Source organism: Aythya fuligula, chromosome Z (genome assembly GCF_009819795.1).
Source record: "Aythya fuligula isolate bAytFul2 chromosome Z, bAytFul2.pri, whole genome shotgun sequence".
Lineage (NCBI taxonomy): Eukaryota > Metazoa > Chordata > Aves > Anseriformes > Anatidae > Aythya > Aythya fuligula.
This window is the reverse complement of record NC_045593.1, coordinates 85816874-85834634: the sequence shown is the minus strand read 5'-3', so window position 1 is coordinate 85834634 and position 17761 is coordinate 85816874. Positions and strand designations below refer to the sequence as shown.

General features: G+C 49.8%; 2 protein-coding genes across 2 annotated transcripts in view; one reads left to right on the top strand and one right to left on the bottom strand.

Moving 5' to 3' along the window:
* The first annotated feature begins 2287 nt into the window (after positions 1–2287).
* LOC116500998 (tRNA methyltransferase 10 homolog B-like) lies at positions 2288–6643 on the top strand. Its single transcript, XM_032206355.1, has 7 exons — positions 2288–2419; positions 2503–2811; positions 3222–3374; positions 3942–4020; positions 4851–4918; positions 5223–5346; positions 5906–6643. The coding sequence occupies exons 1-7, from the start codon at positions 2288–2290 to the stop codon at positions 6010–6012; spliced, it is 972 nt and encodes a 323-aa protein (XP_032062246.1). The 3' UTR covers positions 6013–6643.
* A 1414-nt stretch (positions 6644–8057) lies between these two features.
* The window catches only part of LOC116501097 (FERM and PDZ domain-containing protein 1-like), a 41302-nt gene continuing 31598 nt past the window's right edge, over positions 8058–17761 (bottom strand). Inside the window, 9 exon segments of the mRNA XM_032206495.1 lie at positions 8058–10169; positions 10171–10227; positions 10229–11034; positions 12304–13119; positions 13800–13947; positions 14387–14569; positions 15662–15757; positions 16166–16292; positions 17346–17482. Of these exon segments, the coding sequence (XP_032062386.1) occupies positions 8700–10169; positions 10171–10227; positions 10229–11034; positions 12304–13119; positions 13800–13947; positions 14387–14569; positions 15662–15757; positions 16166–16292; positions 17346–17482 (3840 nt within the window). The 3' untranslated portion in view covers positions 8058–8699.

Here is a 17761-nt window from a genome sequence, read left to right as displayed (position 1 = left end):
AGCGCTGCTGTTCTGCATAGTCCTCACTATTCATGGATCACCCCATCTGCTCCAGTGCTGAACGTGAGGCATCTCACAAGCTAAAATGTTTTCTCCACTGCTCTTCATACAACATCACGTAAACATCCAGCAGTAGACCTAACAGATCTTCAGTAGCGGGCAGCACTATGAATAAATTGAAGACTTTGTTTTTTCTTTTCTGATCCACCATTTTTACACCAGTCAAAGCAGCCTCACCTCCTGCAGGCCAGTAAAGTGGCACCAGATTCAGGCCTTTTCGTGGCCTTTAGTAAACAGCATTGTCATACCAAGACCATTGGAAAGAGTTTGGTACTGACAGGACTGTGTGTCACACTTTGAAATACCGCACTAATGCAGTAAGGTGTTGTGATCATGCAGTGTTTGGTAGAGAAGCTATAGGCATTTCTAGGTTATGGGTCTTGGTAGCTCTTCAGCTGTGTCTCAAAGCGCTTCACTCCAGCAGCTCTAATTTACAGCTGAGGAAAGTTGCATTCAAGAGGGGTGACTCCCGCTGGGTGAGCCTTAGGTCGGTGGTGAAGGTGTGGGAACAGCACCAAGGTGTCTTGACTCCCTGTACAGAGCGTACTGTGAGCAGTCTCCACAGCTCTTCATCACTCACCACAGCAATATCCAAACTCCCAAGGAACGCCGTGTAATTACCAGTCATTCCAACAGCATTCCCCACAAATTTGGGGTGAAAATTAAACCTGTTAGATCATGCACACTCCAAGTGTTCGTTTTTGGCATGGGTGTAGCTGAGTTCCAAACTGAACTGTCAGTCCCCTCCTACAGCATGAGTGAGTCACCGTGATAACCAGGGTCATGTCTGCTTGCTGCTGTGAAGGATGACTCCAAAGCAGCTGCACCAGGATGCATCTATGCAGCACGGATGAAAATGAGCAGTACACTGCAGCAAGTAACTAGTAAAAGGAAAACCATCTCAGAATGTGACTGCTGAGGCTAAACAGAAAAATAAAAATGGAATACGACAAGCAACTTTAGGGCTGCTGAAAGCAAGGTCTCCGAGTACGTAAAGATCAGCCACCCACACTGTTCGCAACCAAAGCCAGTCAGCACGCACCGCTACAAAGGCCGGACTGCTTTTCCCTCTAATAGCGGAAGGGAAAAGTGCCCGGCTCCGAGGAAGCCGTGCGTGTGAAACGGCACAGCCTGAGGAAGGGCTGGCAGGCGGTGACCGACACATTCACCCGCAGTTTGCAACGCCGAAAGAAAAGGAAAAGCTATCAGGGGGCTCCAGCCGCGCGGCCCAAGGGCACAGGCCTCCGCCACGGGCGGCCTTCCCCTGCCGGGCGCTCCCGGCCTGCGGCCGCACGGCTGCCTCGCGGCCCCCGGGACCGCGGCCCACGGCTGCCCCGGCGCCGTGGGGCCGGGGCCGGGGCCGGGACCGGGACCGGGACCGGGCCGGGGCCGGGGCCGGGGCCCGGGCCGCTCCCCCCGCCCTGGCGCAGCGGGAGCCGGAGCCCAGGCCGCGGGCGTCGCCCCGGCCCCGGCCCCCGCCCGCCGGCCCGGTGGTGCCCCGCGGGGCCGCTCCGTGCCGGGCCGTGCCGGGCCGGGCCCGCTCCCCTACTCACGGGCAGGGGCAGGCAGCCGCGGCGCAGCGCCAGGCCGCGCAGCAGGAGCAGGGAGCCGCTCATGGCGCCTCTGCCCCTCAGGGGCCGCCCAGGCCCAGGCGAGGCGGAGGCGGCGGGGCCGGCCCAGGGAGGCGGGGCGGGACCGGGACCGGGACAGGGACCGGGCTCCCCCTGCCCCCTGCCCCGCGGCCCGCTGCCGGGTCCCGCGTGGCAGTTGCCTGACAGCCCCCTCCCAGCGGGTAATAAATAAATGAATAAATAAGTAAATAGAAAAACAAACAAATCAGCACTCCCAGCGGGTAATAAATAAATAAATAAATGAATGAACGAAAAAAAGAAAAATAAATGAATGAATGAATGAATCAGCACGTGCCCATACGGGTAGGTGGAAACTCTCTGGCAGGGTTGTGCCTCTCTCTGCGTGACCCCATCACAGGGGCAGCCGCCCCCTACAGCTACAGCGCTGTTCAGGTGCTTTAGAAACCTCTCCAAGCGCAGCAAGGCGACCCGGGACCCCGGCCAGGCCGGGGGGGGGGCTCAGGCAAGGCTCCGCGGCCCGGAGCCTCTGCGTGAAAGCAGCTCCCGAGAGCCGGGGCCGGCCGCCCCCCGCTCCGCCCCGCTCCGCCCAGCACGGGCAGCCCCGGAGCGGAGCGGAGCGGGTGGGAGCGGCGCCGATGGAGGGCGGCGGCGGCGGCGGCGAGGCGGGGGAGGCGGCGGCGCTCCGCAAGGCGATGCGGCTGCTGCGCATCGAGCCGGCGGCCGCGGGGCCGAGCGCGGCGAGGGCGGGCGGAGCGGCGCCGTGCTCGGTGGGTGCCGGGGCCGGGGCCGGGGCCGGGGCCCAGTGGGCGCCGGTCGGCCGCGGGCGCTGAGCCGTGTGGCCGCCCCGCAGAGGAACGTCCTGCGGAAGCGGAGGCGCTGGGAGCGGGTGCTGGCGGCGCGGAGGAGGCGGCGGCGGCAGGAGAGGGAAGCGGAGCCGGGCGCGGCGGGACGGGGCCGAGATGAGCGGCGCGGGGCCGGGGGAGGGCGGCGGGGGGGCGGCTGTGTCGCGGCGCAGCCCCTTGAGGTCTCTCGGCTCTGTCCCGCAGGGGCCGCCCGCCGGCACAGCAAGGCCCTGGCGGAGCAGCGGCTGCTGGAGGCGCGGGCGTCGGGGCCCCGGCTCTGCGTGGACCTCGGCATGGCCGACCGCATGTCGCTGAAGGTACGGGGCCGCCGCCCGCCGCCCCTCGGCCCTGCGCGACTGCGCCCGCGGGGAGGGTCCCGCGAGGAAGCGGCTCCGGGGCGGCAGCAGCGGGAGGGGGCGCGGCGGGACGGGGCGTACAGCCAGGGTGCGGACACGCCGGAGGCTCTCCTGGGCTGAGCGCCGCGGGGGACGCGGGACCCCCCTGCTGTTGGCCACGTCTCCACCTCGAGGCCTGTTGCTCTCCAGCACAGGCTGCCTGGGCGCTTGGCAGCCAGGGCTTCAGCGAGATCTGCAGGCAATGGAGCTGCGCTCCCTGCACCTTCCCTTAGCAGCCGCCCAGTGTCGTGCATGGCGAACACAGCCGTCGCGCTCCTGGCCCTGAGGTTTGTGGGTCACTCGTTAATGTGGTGCTCGTTATCTCTTGGAAGGAAACCAGCCGCCTTGCTTCTCAGATCAGGAGGCTCTACGGGGCCAACAGACAGGCCGAGAAGCCGTTCTGGCTCTACCTGACGGAGTTTGTCGTGGGCTCGTTGATCTATGAGGAATGCTTTCGCATGAATGACGGCTTCTCCAATTACTTGGTAAGGGTTTCTGTCTACGGTGCTTTTGAGGCCTAGAAGGAAAGGCTGCCCTATTCCAGTGGCTTGTGTTCCTGTCTAATGGCACCCTACAGCCATGCCCTGTGCAGGTCATTGGTGGGCTGACCTGGCCTTCTGTACCAAGCTTAGTGGGACTTACGGATGTGACCTACACATGCAGGTTATGGTAGTGACATTGAGCTGTGTGTTGTGCAGCACACCCGGGGTCATGTGTTGTAACAGTGAGGGGAGAAAATCACGTGAAACAGAGATTCCTGAATCTTTCAAGAATTAAAATCTCACTTGAAATGAGGAAGTTGTTTCTCTCTCTTTCTCAAACCATGTCTAGAGATTTTGATGAGAATTTAATGGATCTTGACGTACTCAATCAGTGCCCATGTAGAATTTTTTTTTTCAGTTAAAAAAAGAAAAACAAAACAAAACGTATTTGTAGGGGTTTAAACGCCTAAAAGCAGTGGCATCACTTTCAATATGCTTCTTTCTGTCTGGAAGCTTGTGTCAGCTGAACTTAGGACTAATGGGCTTCTCTTACTGTGTTGCATTTTCCAGATGGATACTACTCAAGAAAGTTACCTGGACCTGTTTCCTTTAGATGCAATTGTTTATCTCACTCCTGACTCTGAGAATGGTAAATATTTTATTTGCTTTAAGCACAGGTAACCAAGGCATAGGATTGATCTATTTTTTTTAAGCTTTTATTTTAGGAATATTTCATGCATCGTATTCCAAGCATTCGTTGTCTCAAGCTGCATGAGATATACTGTGTCCTTAGATCTTATGCTCAGTCTACTCCAATTTCAATCTGTTTTGGCACAGGATGAAGTTCTAAAGCAATGCCGCTGTGATTTGCAGCAAACCTAACCTAAAACTCTGTGTAGACACCTGCAGTTTGTTATACTACCGAGTAGAAAAGTGGAGATGCAGTGGCAGTTTTGGATGCATTACAAATATCCCCTTTTTGTTTAATTTGGTGCTGAGTTCATTTTCTCCTCTCCCTCCATTTCTACCTGGCCCCATGTTCATGGAGACACAGATCCCTTTCTCGTTCTATGGAAGAAAGCAGCTCTTGTAAAGAATCTGGTTAGGGGGTGTGTGTGTGTGTGTGTTTGTTTGGTAGGTGACCCTGACAGTGGGAAGCTAACTGCAGAGCAGATTAGGATCACACTCACCACATCAGCCTTGTGCCAGAATAGAAGTTATGAAAAGGAGCAAAGCACTGCTTATAGAGCTGCATCCCTGGCAGTCTGTGCTTTCGGTCTACGTGTGCTCTCCCCTTTTCACGCTGCCTGCAGGTTCAGGCAGACACTTCTGTCTTAGAAGCCTTGGCTTCCTGCACAGTCTGAGGGTGAAAGGTGACTGGCCGCAGCTTTCTCGTGTAAGTTGGGCCTTGCCTGGAGAATGGTGTAGCGCATGACTTTAGTGTTTTAGGTGATGAGCATGTACTTATCTTGTTTCTAGTCCTTGAAGATATTGATCCAAAAAAAGTGTACATCCTTGGAGGCCTGGTGGATGAAAGTATTCACAAGGTGGGTAGTAGCCTGTTGGAATCTGAAAGTCTTGTCTGCCCTACATTCTACTGAGCAGACATCCGAGTGGCAGCACCCAGTGCTGCTGCTGCCCTGATTTGAGACATCACTATTGTGCCACCATCCGTTTTTCTCACAGAACTTCAAGGTTCTGCCTGGATCCAGCACCAGGCAGAGACCAGAACAGTCTGAGTGAAATGAACTCCAATACAGTTTTCAGCTTCATAGCTGCTTGTCCTCAAAATGATGTTCATGCTATAGATGTTTGTGCACATTGGGTACCTTGTTCCTGTTCCCCTTGCAGAAGCTGACTCTGCGAAGGGCACAAGAGCAATCCTTGCAGACAGCCCGCCTCCCAATTTGTGAGTACATGATAAAAGCTGTAAACACCAAGAACTACCACTCGGAGACACTAGCAATTAATCAAGGTGAGGGGCTGAGCCATGTCCTGTCATGTGCCTGGGTGGGTAAAGTTTACAGGCTCTGAGAGAGCATTTAAAATGAGCGGTGAGGGAAACTGGTAGCAGACTTCTCTTTTGCTAGGCCTTGTCCCTAGTGTTTCAGTTTTAAAAGTCTCACACTTCTCTGTATCAGCCCATTCTCAGGGAGCAGGACTGCACCATTCAGCTTTGCACAATTCAATGTGAGGAGGCTGCCCTTGCTAGAAGTCACTCAAGCTCCTAGGCAAGGGAGGACAGGCCAGTGTCAGCCTGAATCAAGGCAAGTTGCTTTGGTTGTCAAAGCCTATGCTTTTCCTAGTCAGAGCTTCCCCGTCATCATCAAAATAGGTACGTCGCTTGCTCTCAGATAAGCTACCTTAGACATTTGCTCGTAAGATTTGAAGTGAAAAGGAGCACAAGCCCTATGCTAATCTACTCTGGCATCATCTATTCTCAGTTCCTAATGTTTTGCAGCCAGTGGAATATGTAGTATGGCTTGCCATGGATAAGCGTATCAGAGCATGGTACATGTCTCTGTTCCTAACAGTCTTTGATGTCTTGTCAACTTACTACAAGACCCGAAGTTGGCCAGATGCCTTGAAAGCTGGAGTTTCTTCTGGAAAAGGCTACGTGCTTCCAGATGCAGAGAAGTAACTGGAGATACCTCAGCATGACAATGCACAAGAAAACTCTTTTATTTTATGATGTTAAGGAGTTCTGCAGGGAAGAGCAGCAAACTTCAGATTTCAAGCAGAGCCACTAGTGTGAACATGTGTAGAAAAAACAGCTCTGCTTAAATTTATTTGCATACAGACTTCGTCAAGAGTGACACATTCTGCCTCAACAGTACAATGCTGGAAATTACTTTTCATCCTGAAATGAAAAACAAAAGCCAGTTGAGCCTTGGCATCAACAAAGAACTGACAGGAATTCAGTTTAACAAGCGAATGAAAATAGAGAATCTGTGACTCTTAAACCTGCAGCTGTTCTAAGACAGGGAGGAGAGCTTAACGGTTACTTCTTTCACCTTGATTAAATAAGAAGAATTACAGAGCACATTGTTGAATAAAAGTCCTTCCCAAAGAAAAAGGCAATGCTGTTCTAATTGGGGAACATGGGATGGGAAGAGATTCTGCAATGATTAAAGTTCACAGGTACACCATGTGCTATTTTCTTCATACCTCTTGTACTGAAGAGTTGGTGTGTTGCTGAAGCCTGTAGGTAATTCTGTGCATGCTGCTCACAACCTAAAATAAAATGTTTAAAGTCACATTGCATCCTTAAAGCTACTGCTGTGTTACAATTACCCGTCATCCTGCACTAATGTGCGACGTTTACTAACTCTGATGTTCCTCTTGAAAACGGTATCTGGGATTTGACTGCGCTCTGCGCAGAACCATGACACATTTTATGTCCTGAGCAGAGAGCATTTTTGATGCACACAAGATAAAGTTATCAAAGTCATTGTTGCTTTAAAAACAAACAAGAACACCCACTGTCAATGACTGAAGCTGTTGATAGGCAGTAGTTGTTGATCCCCATATAGGCTGAATTTGTCTTTGCAGGTGCCTGTTGCTTTATTGTAGCCTGTGGGCTCTTTCTGTTTGTAGTCACACTGCACTGCTCATCAGTTGTTAGTGCATAGTTAGGTGTCACTGCACCCTGCTAAAGCAGCAAGTCTGCACTTTGGCTTAAGTGTAAGAGATTTTTGTCTTGCTTATTCATCCCCTGAGATTGTTAGGCAGCAGCACACACACTAACTAAAACAACCTGCCAGCGATAACTGTCACAAAATCCTGCTTCAGTGAATATTCAGCTATCCTCCCCCCGTGGCTGAAGGCACTTTAGCCTCTGCAGCCAGGAAAGCAGATGGCCCTCGGGCAGCTTGCCTAGCTTTCTGCCTGTAGGTGCACAGTGAGAGGCAGCACCTGCACTGGAGTCAGTGTAGGGCTGCTAAAGGCTGCCAGATTCCTATGGGTGTTTTTCAGCATCTCCATGGCATGGGAGGTCCCTTAGGACTGCTACAGCATCCATGTAGTACCCACCTGCCAGCACCCTCAGCTGCCTCCATCTCCTACACTAGGGTTCAGCTGCAAGGACTTGTCCTTTACTTCAGAATCATGGGGCAGTCCTGACCACCCGCTTCCTGGACACATGAGGAGATGGGGTGACCTTGTGTGGAACAACGCAGCTGGGAGTCTACCTGCTCCCCTTTGCTGCCTTAGGCAGGCCCCTCCATTCTGAGCACACTCATCTGCAGGGACTGTTGGAAGCACCACCCCTGCAAACAAATTCCTAAAGTCAGAAAACAGCACTTGGGGACCTTTTGCTGCCTTCTTTATCACTGGAAACCTGAGGATGTGCCTCCAGCACTGGAAGGCACACTGATTGACTACGCAACTTAGAAAGCGTTTACATGCTAACAGCTCATACGTAGCTAGGGATACCTAGCACATAATGCAAGATGAGCTATTGATAAGAAAGTTGGGAAAAGGGGCTTGCCTTCTCCAAGGGAGGCCAACATCATGGCTCATCTCAATGGCTGTCAGGTTGGTACTTCAGTCTTAGGACTTCCTTTTTCGGAAGAGGGATTCTTAAACAGCTGATATATCATAGCGAGGGGGGGCAAAGGGAAGAAGATGCTGATTAGGGACTTCCTTTAGCATCAGCAAATGGAACAGAAGATATGCTGACCCGCAGAAACCATGTCAAAAGGAGAGGATATGGTGTATCCCCAGCCTGGGAAAACCTTCTCTACCCCTTTGCAAAAGCAGTCAAACAGCACATATATATATATATATTTTTCCCCCCCCCTGAAGTGTTTTCAATCACAAGCTCAGCCACAGAGACTGGACTAAGCCGCCTGGGTTTCTTTGTCAGACCAGGGTGGACGTCGATCTCACTCAACTTCAGAGCCTGCTTGGTCATCTCCCTGCCTGGCATGTTTGTAAGGACTGAGGAAAGGCAGACAAAAGGCTCTCTCCGCAGGTGACAGAAGAAGGCTATGACACCACCCTGAGACTAGCCATCTGCAAAGCATTCGGGAGGTAAGGGACAAACCCCAGGCTAGATACATAAGTTACTGAAGTGCTCTATGAGTTTGCATATTACACAGTGCTTGTGTACACAGAATTACACAAAGCTTGGCTAGAGCGGGGCATGCCCTTCCCCATGGCCACCCTTGAACTGGGCAGTTGCCAATGCGCATAGACATGCCCTTCCATGACTATTTGCTGAGCTGGGGGTCTAAACATCCAAGGCAGGAGAGCCTGGTATTGCATGGAGGGAACACATCTGAGCTCCTCTCCACTCACTGCATCCATCTGCCACCAACTGGCCTGTCAAAACAGTGGGGGCACCCTGAACTGCTGCATGAGGCAAAACATGGCAGCAGTGGGGGCTGTGTGCTGGCGAGTGAGGAGCTTGGTGCCCAGGTCTGGGCAGCCTTGCCTGTGAAGCTGCTGGTGAACAGCCTGCACAAACTGGTGATAGGTGCCTACCACATCCACAAGTGCGGCCCTGAGCTCCTGCTGCCTCTGCCTGCACAGCTGGCAGTGTGTCACCTGGAAGCAGGCCACTGCCAGCTGAACAAGGTGCCCAAATGTCACCCTCAAAGCATCCTGCAGATCTTCAAGTGGCCGCTCTATTTTCAGAAGCTCCTTGCAACTGGACAGCAGGTCCTGGGAGGCTAAGCCAAGGGCACCCTTGCTCTCAGCACCCTGCTCAGCACATCGGTCTTGCAGGTGGGTTGCTTGGTTCCCTGAGAGGTTTCCCACAACCTCCTTGAGCTCTGTAGTGTAGGCCAGGAAGCAGGAGAAGTCTGCGGGGCTCATCTGTGCTTGGTCATTCAGCTGGCTGAGGGCTTGGACATGAGGGTCCCACATAGCCTTGTCCCTAGCGATGGTCACAGGGTAACTGTCCACAGAGGACCCAGGAAGACTGCGGTTGGTGGATGGTGGGGTGGTGAGGGGCTGCAGAAACAAGCTTCACATAGGAATGGTGGTTTCCTGCTCTCCTTCTTCATCAGGCCTGTGAAAGCAGCTGACATAGGATAGCTGACAGCTGCACTTGTCCATTCCAAATTGTGGTGGAGACGTCTTCATCATGGAAAATCCCCAAAATCTGGTCATGATAGGTCCAGAAAGTGCCTGCTCATCCTTCTTTTGGTTAAAGCAGAGGAAGGAGTAATTTGAAGTCCTGTGGTCTCCTGCTCTTTTCTCCAATGAGCCCAAGGGAATTGGGCCTGAGGAGATGGAAAGCCCTTGAGAAGGAGTCAGGGGAGAGTCTTTCTCCACTTCTGTAACCTGTTCTCTGGGAGAAATCTGAACAGACCAGGTCTGTTCGTGAGCAACATTTTCTGTGTCTTTTCTGGACTCCCCTTCATCCAGCCCATGTCTGCTTCTCAGCTCTTTCTCAAAGGGTAGTGTAGCTGAGGATATCTGCATCTCCTTTCTGACAACATCAACCTCTAGGCACCTACTGGTCCTCTGAGAGTCCAAAAGCTCTAGTGGAGCATCTATTCTCTTCTGAGATGGGCTGGGTGATGTTAGGTCTGATCTTGCACCAAATGAGAGCCAGGAGAGGCGAGTTACAACCCCTGAGGTGCTGCTGCAATCTGTTAACAGCTGGGTTGCATCTGGGAAGCCTATGTGATTTTTACTGAGCACTTTCTGTAAGGCTTCCTTGTTTATTTCTTGTCTGTTTTTTGCCTGCAATGAGGCATGGTCACTCTCATAGTCAGCACAGCCATCAAGGTTAGCTTTTCCTTCCTCACAGGGAGCCAGGACAGGCTTCTCCCATGCAGCTTGCTCCCCAGCAACTAGGAAGCAGATCCTGGTCCCAGTGTCACCCCATGGGGAATGGCCATGCTGGCAACACAGCATGAAGACGGCAGAGTACATTCATTAGCAGGGCAAGTCACCTCTTGGACCTGGAACAGAGGGACATTGCCAGCCTCATGCTTGACTTCCATCATCTCACCCTCCCCTCCCAGTACTGCTTGGGCCAGCCAATCTCCGATGCTCACACAACTCTCAGCACTTGGCCACCCAGTATTTACCTCCATTGTGGGACTTCCCTGGACAACTCTGCTTTGTTCCCTGGGAAGGTACACGGGTTCCTCCAGGAACAAGAAAGGTGGGTATACAGCACGTGCTGGACAAAGGTCATCCACAGGTATGGCAATGCCTGCACTCTCCTCCCTGTGGTCACCCTGCAGGTGGACAGCTGAAATGGAAGAAACCACCAAATCAGTCACTGACTTTGTTTCCATGGTGTCAGGTTCCATTTCCATCATGTCAGAGGATGGGTTTGTGCTAGCCGTGTCTCTCTGGGCCTGGGTGGCAGCAGGAAGTCCTGATTCTGCATCTTTCTCAAAGTTCTCTGGGGATGGTGGATCTGGGGGCTGAGCAAGCAGTGGTGGTGTGGGTGGCCAAGTGCAGTAGCTCTGCAGGGAGTCTGGTAAAGCCAGTGGGAAAGTGACCTGTGAGGTATAATTGGTTTTCAGAAAAGATCTCCTCTTCCTCAGGCTCTTGGCATATGTCAGCTGCTTCTCCTTTCCATTCTTCTCTCTTGCTGTCTGCCTTGTCATTAGGTTTTCCCCCAGGCTGTAACACCTTGGTTTCTTTAGGATGCAGGAGTTGTCTATACCTTCCTGGGACATTATCTTGTAGGCTGCTGGCAAGGAAAGAGGATGCAAGTCAGAAAATGGCCCCAGGCAGCAGGATACAGATACACCTATGTAGCGGGCCAAAAAGCTTTTAACTCAAGTCCTACAATTGCAGACATAAGGGTTTGGCAACAGAGCCTGCTTCCTAAGTACCAAAGGAAAGCCTCTCTTATTGCACTGACTTGGACCAAGCTACATCAAGAAAAATTTATTTGGACCTATGGCTATAAAAACTGAAGTAGAGGATCAGTTATGAAAGGAGCTGGATAGATAATCTCTCCCCTCGCTTACTGAAGTCGCTTGGTCTGACTGTAAATTTGGTGATATAAGCAGTACGCTAGAGTATTATCTACAGGAGCAGATTTATTAACACTGAAGAGAAGCCTCAGAAATTCCCAGCCTGGATATTTAGACCATAAAGACACACAGAGATGACAGCTTTGTGCCTGAACATTGTATTGTCACCATGCAAGAACTCAAAAGCCAACACTATTTTAACTACATAAAATGAATTCTTAAGTTCAGTTAGTGCTAGCAGAGCTGGTTAATTCAGAAAACAAGAACCCTCTCCTTGGTGAGAAAATACAATTACAGAGAGCTGTTGCTCAGCCATAAGTCTACCCTCCCCATTTACATAGCGTGCCTCTAACCCCAGAATTTGTTTTGATCTCAGGGGTGCATGGAGCAATGAGCTGTTTTACTGCTTCCAGCTTTCCCAAAACTTGAAGAATAGCAGAGTGAAGGTAGTGCCTGACAGGAATATCTGTCATCAAGGTGTCTGCAAGTGCAAAGGCATATATCTTTCTTGCATTCTGTTTCTGGAACTCGTTACCTTTTCCATCACCAAAGACTCAGCCTATACAGAAGGATGCACAGAACTTACTCCTGCAGCATGATGGCTTCAAGATCAGCCAGAGCCATACTTTGGTATTCTGGAATTCCTCCAGAAACCTGGGGACTTCCCAGAATGCCAAACTCATTTGAAAACCAATTTTTTTTCAGATTGAGTGCTTAGATGTGATGACAAACCTCTCTGCCAAGCTGCTGTTCTGACCTCTATATGCACGTTCACTGACAGCTTTGTAAAGTATTCTTTGATAAAGAGTGGCTTGCAGAGAACGGGTGTTCAAAGGTCTTACAACAGTCTTGGGAAAACTCTGAACAGCTGAAGGATGCTCTTTCCCAGAAGACTGACATGGCAAACAGGCATCACCCTAGCTTAGGAGAAGGAAGGTGAGGACAGGAGGTGACCTGCAGTGGGGTGGGTACAGGTTTACCTGCCAGGGTGTCCAGGGGGCTGAGGCTGTCTGCAGCATCATAGAACTCTTCCTCAGAGCTGGTGTCACCAAAGCCTGGGGGTGGCTCCAAAATGAGATCACTCGCTTCTGCTACCTGCTCTGCTCCACAGCGTGCCTCTTCTTGGGCTGACACATCTTTCCAAGGCCTTCTTCCAGGGCTGTGACTGATGTTGCTCTTCTCTACACTGCCTGCAGGGGATACGCTGCAACACAGGCTGTAATAGCCCATGGCATTTCTCTCAGATAGCTTGGTCCCTAGCATAGACACACCTATGTCCACTCCTCTCTCCTCCCAGGGGCTGTGCTCACATCCATGCTCCTCTGCTTCTGGTACCTGCAAGAAACAGAAGAAGTCCCTGCCTTTTGCCCTGCTGGAGCCTTCTGCAGCACAAACAGGAAAGAAACTCTCATCTGAGTTGTTCATTTCGTGTACAGTTGGTGTGTAGAAGTGGAAGAACTCTGGCCTGGAGGAAGAGCAAGCTTCCAACTCATCTTCCTCCAGTGCATCCATTGAGTCACTTGAGCCGCTTGTCTTAAACCCTCGGCTCTCTGTTTTGGCTGAATCTGAAGCCTCAGATGTACTGTCTGTTGTGTTGCCACCTGCATCGTGTTGGTCACTTCCTCCAGCCTGGGGCTTTGTGCTGCTGTCCTTCTCTCGGCTGTGAAGCTCTCCCAGCTCCTTCTCGCACGCACGAGGGGTGCTGCCGTATGCTGTGGGCATGCCCAAGCAATGCTCTGAGGAGGAATCCAGTTCCCAGGAGTCTTCAGAATCACTGCAGGTTCGAGATTCGTATCCTGTGATTTAAACACATCTGTCAGCCTGTCCTTTGCAGTGGCAAAGAGGAACAGCCAGAAAAGGGTTTACAAACTTGGTCACAGAGTAGGGATTCAAAGCCCAGAGAACTCTGCCTTCAGGTCCTCATCAGTAAACAATGTAAAGATGCAATCTGACCTGCAGGATCATAACCCATAAGTGGAGGCTTGGTCCTTCCTGCCTGCTTTGTCTGCTTTTACTGCAGCACAGTAACACCAAAGGGAGCTGCAGAAAAGCAGCCAGGCAACACGTTGCCTAAAGCCTCTGCCTGCAAACCCTATTAGACTGAAGTTATCCTTACAGGAGACAGGACAGCATGGCAAACAGACTCTCCTTCTCCTGGTCAGCAGATGCTGGCCAGAGGGTAAATTGTTCTGGAGGCTGGTAAAAGCACAAGTGCTCAGTAACAGGTTCAATAGCAGAAACCGCCTCCACTTCTTGGAAATAGATGATAATCATTGCTTCTTTCCCCCTGCCCAACATGTCTGGGGTTCAAGGAAAAATGGCAGTGACACTAAGGCTGATGGTCTCAACATTTTGTAGATGTCACTGTTCATTCCCAGGCTACTGTTCTAGCATGACACTGTTCTTAAGAGGGAATAACACCACCAATACTGCTGGATGACCCACCCACTTTCTCCCCATTCTTTGGCAAATTAACCTTCTTCAGCTGAGACACGGTGCGGTTGCTGTCTTTTCTCTCCCCAAGTAAATATGGAGGCATTCGCATCCACGAACAGTCTGTAGTAGCCAATGATGAGGCAAACAAGATCTTTTGCACTGTTTGATTCCAGCAGCAGAGTCAGCATCTTTTTTTTTTTTTTCCAGTAAGGGAACAGAAAACAACAACGTTAGAACAGGCAAACATCACCTGTACCACAGTCTGCAGGAACATGCGGCACACTGAAAAGACATTTCTTCTCCCCCATATGGCCATAATTGTACAGCATTCTGTTTCTGTATGAAACACAGAGAAAGAAGAGAAATAATTTTTGTTGGGTTTTCTTTGATAGGTCTCGCTGATAAAGCACAGCAAGAATAGTAACTTTTCTTCACTCATTTGGTATTCTTCCTAGAATAGACTCAGAAGGAGAGCTCATAAGCCTTTTGTACTAATGATACCATCAGCTTAATGTCAGATTTAATTAAAAAAAAAAAAAAAAAAAAAAAAGACAGTGTGCATGACTCCCCCCTTTTTCTCTGTCCCTGATGCAGTCACATGCTGGCTACCACAAGAGCACCACTTACCTTCAGATCCTGTAGGTAGATTTTTACCATGCTCACTTTCTCAGACTCCTCTGTAAGCTCCACCCTGCTGATGTTTGCAAACTCTGCCAGACTTGTTATGATGTTTAGCTTGCTATTGATAATCTGGCTCACCCCATACTTGGCACCCACCAGCAATGCAACGTATGATTCTCTGTCCTGTAGCTGTAGGGAGAGAGGTTGAATCTTTAGCTGAAATCTAAGCAGGAACCCATTTGCCTGTGCTGGGCAGGGACTCCTCAGCCACCCATTCTTTTGTGGTATCTTTTAACACTGGACTCCCTTTACAACTGGACTCTAGCCAGCTGCAAAGGGAGCCCCTTGTTACTTACAGGCCGTCAGGTCACCTGCTCCTGGCCGTTCTCTTCTCTGACTTGGGGACCGCAAGTTTCCCTGTGCCCCCAAGGCAGGTGGCCCCAGAGGTGCACCAGGCATCTAACAGATCCAAAGAGGTGGTCAGCAGCAGCTTGCTATCAGAAGTGTCACCTGGCTGGCTGTGCCAGATAGACCTAGTAAGACCTACTGGAGCTGGCCAGAAACTTCAAGAAGGCATTTTTTGGACCCACCTATACTACTCAGCACTCCATGAACTGTTTGTGGTCCATCATTCATTACAGATCCACATGGGGAGAGGCAATTAGCCAAGAAACCTCTTGCCTGAACAGAATTCTTTTTTACAGAAAGGTTTAAGATTGGCCAAAATATTTTCATAACAGTTGTTTTTTGAAACATGCTCAGATCTTAATCTTTGAATACCTTTTGACATTCAAAACATGGACAGATTTCATCTGATGGGCCAGTCACAAACTTCAATTAGGAAACTATGCATAATTATCAGGTAACTGTTTTGTTATTGATTTCAGTGGAGCTACGCTGAGTTACCCTTGCAGACACCCTGGCCAATATTTACCAAGAGGTCCCGAGGAGGGGAAGAGTGGTATTATACTAGAGCTCATTGAAACAGCATCAGCAGAGCCAATATTACATTTTCTACAAGCATCAAAGCAAAGACATGGAAGAAGGCTCAGCTGCTAGTCTTATGTCAACAGTGTAGAACAATATTTAAATATTCTTGCTTTAGATAGGGTTTGCTTTGGTTTAGAGCTGATCTTGTTCACCGGTGGAAAAAAAGGGTAAAACTACTCCTTGTGTCCTGGATTTCCAGTTATTGTCCAAGTATACTGCACAGAAGATGCACAGAGGAGGCACTGAGACAGCATATCAAACCCCAATTACATTGATAAATAGCACTCGTACCATCAGGGTGGCATTAAAGATCTTCCCATTGTACATCTTCAGGTCACTCAGGATTTGTAGGTAGTTCAGACGCACTTGGACTGCTGCAAGCATATGCTTCATTTTGCAAGACAAGAAACATTGTTTAGAAACATGACGGAGAATAAGATTCGTCAGCTAGCCTATTGGCTAGAAGACATTCTTTTCATACAGGACACAGTATTTGACCAACACATAAAGCTTGCTTTCCATATGCAATAAATCTGAATAGGACCATACTATATTACCACAATTACCATCTGACAACTGCACAAGCAAACTGCATCACAACACACTATATGGGGAAATTAGGGTGCATATGCTGCAGAGATTACAAAATGAAAATACAAGGGGAGAAAAAAAAAAAAAACACAACAAGCAGTCACATAGAGAAGAGACCCACACAGGAAAGACATGCCCTCTTTGGCCTTGAGAAATGCTTCCAGTATTCCAGGAGGCACCTCAAACCCAGGCCACGCATACTACCTTCTGCCGAGGGTCCAGCAGGATCTGGTTCTGCTTCATATGGTAGCTGATGGCTTTCTTGATATCCTTCCCTCTCATGTTTCGAAGCAGAGTTGGTGAGATGAAGTTTTCAATTCCCCAGTCTCTCCTGACAGAAAGACAGGAAGGGGAACAAAAGAGGTCCCAACTGTGCTGTCCCACAGCAACAAGAGAACATGCTGAATGGCAGCCAGCTGATGGGGCTGGAGGAACATGTGGTCTCATGTAAAACGCCTGTTTTTCCACTGTTACGCAGGTAACAATCTAAAAGGTCAGTAAGCATATTGGTCTTGTCTGTCCTTGCTACGCGCAGGATGAAAACTGTCTTTACTTCGGTTACAAGATTACCATGTTTCAACATCTCTGGTCCCCTACACCTAAAAATTTGGCACATCTGTTTTGCTGAAAGGTTTACTCAACTGAAGAATTAAATATCCATCAACTAAGAACGGCATACTTGTCTGTACTTGCTTCTCACTCTCCACTGACTGCATGTGGTCGAGTATGTCTGGCTGTACACAGGGAATTAGTGGCACTGTATAGGGTGGTTTTGGCTCTGTGGTGCAGTTACAGCACAAATGCCAGTTACTTAATGATTGACCCACGACAATTTCTTAAAGCAGGGCTGGTCTTCAGGGAAAGTTTGATTTAACATCACTGGCAGGCAGCACAGCACACCTGCTGGTTTTTCTGTAGTTTTCCGGATCTTATTATTTCGCATAAGGACTGAAATTAGGTATTTCTGGGAAAGTTCTGGTGGGTGAATGGATGTAAAGTACTGACTGTGAAAAGTTGGTGATTATTCTCTCTCCAAATTACAGCTTGTGTATTTCAGTATACTGGCAGAAGCAGCCTTAGTAAGCACAATTAAGCAGGAGATTTGCAATTTGATGTCCCTCCTGAACCAGAATCTCTGCCTGGTTAGGGAGATGCTCAGATGTTATCATACCCATACTATTTAGGCAACTCAGCAGGTTAAAGACAGGGAGGCTCAGGAAGCTAGCTACCTTGCGTTAAAACACCAGGCAAAATGAACGGAGTGTAGTCTCCTTGGGTCAGAAACAGTCTCCTAACCGGAACTAAACACTAGGCAAACATAGAGATGATGACACTATTTTTTCCAGGCTTACTCACAACGTAACACAGAAATTTTCGAACTTACTCAATGTATTTCAAGGATACTTTCTGTGGGTGAGCACAAGCATAGATTCTCTCTTGTATGTGTAGAGCAGCCAGACGTAACGCCACACTGCATTTCATTTCCACAGCAAACCTTTCCTGAAGCACATCGCTGCAGCTCTGGAACAAACTCAGCTCAGTTAGCATGATGTCACTATTACAAAGCTCAAAAAGAAGTCAGGATAAGACCTCCTATATGACTAGTATGGGCCAAATAGAGGAAGTCACCCAGCTCATTTCATTGTCATTCTGTTAAAAAGCCAAGCTCGCAAACTGATTTAAGAATTTACTGCAAGTTCAGTACAAATGCTTTATTCTTATATGCTCTGCATTTCATATTCACGTAACTGAACTGGCTTAAAGCATGCTTCAGCATCAAGAAGAAATGAGTACTGGATG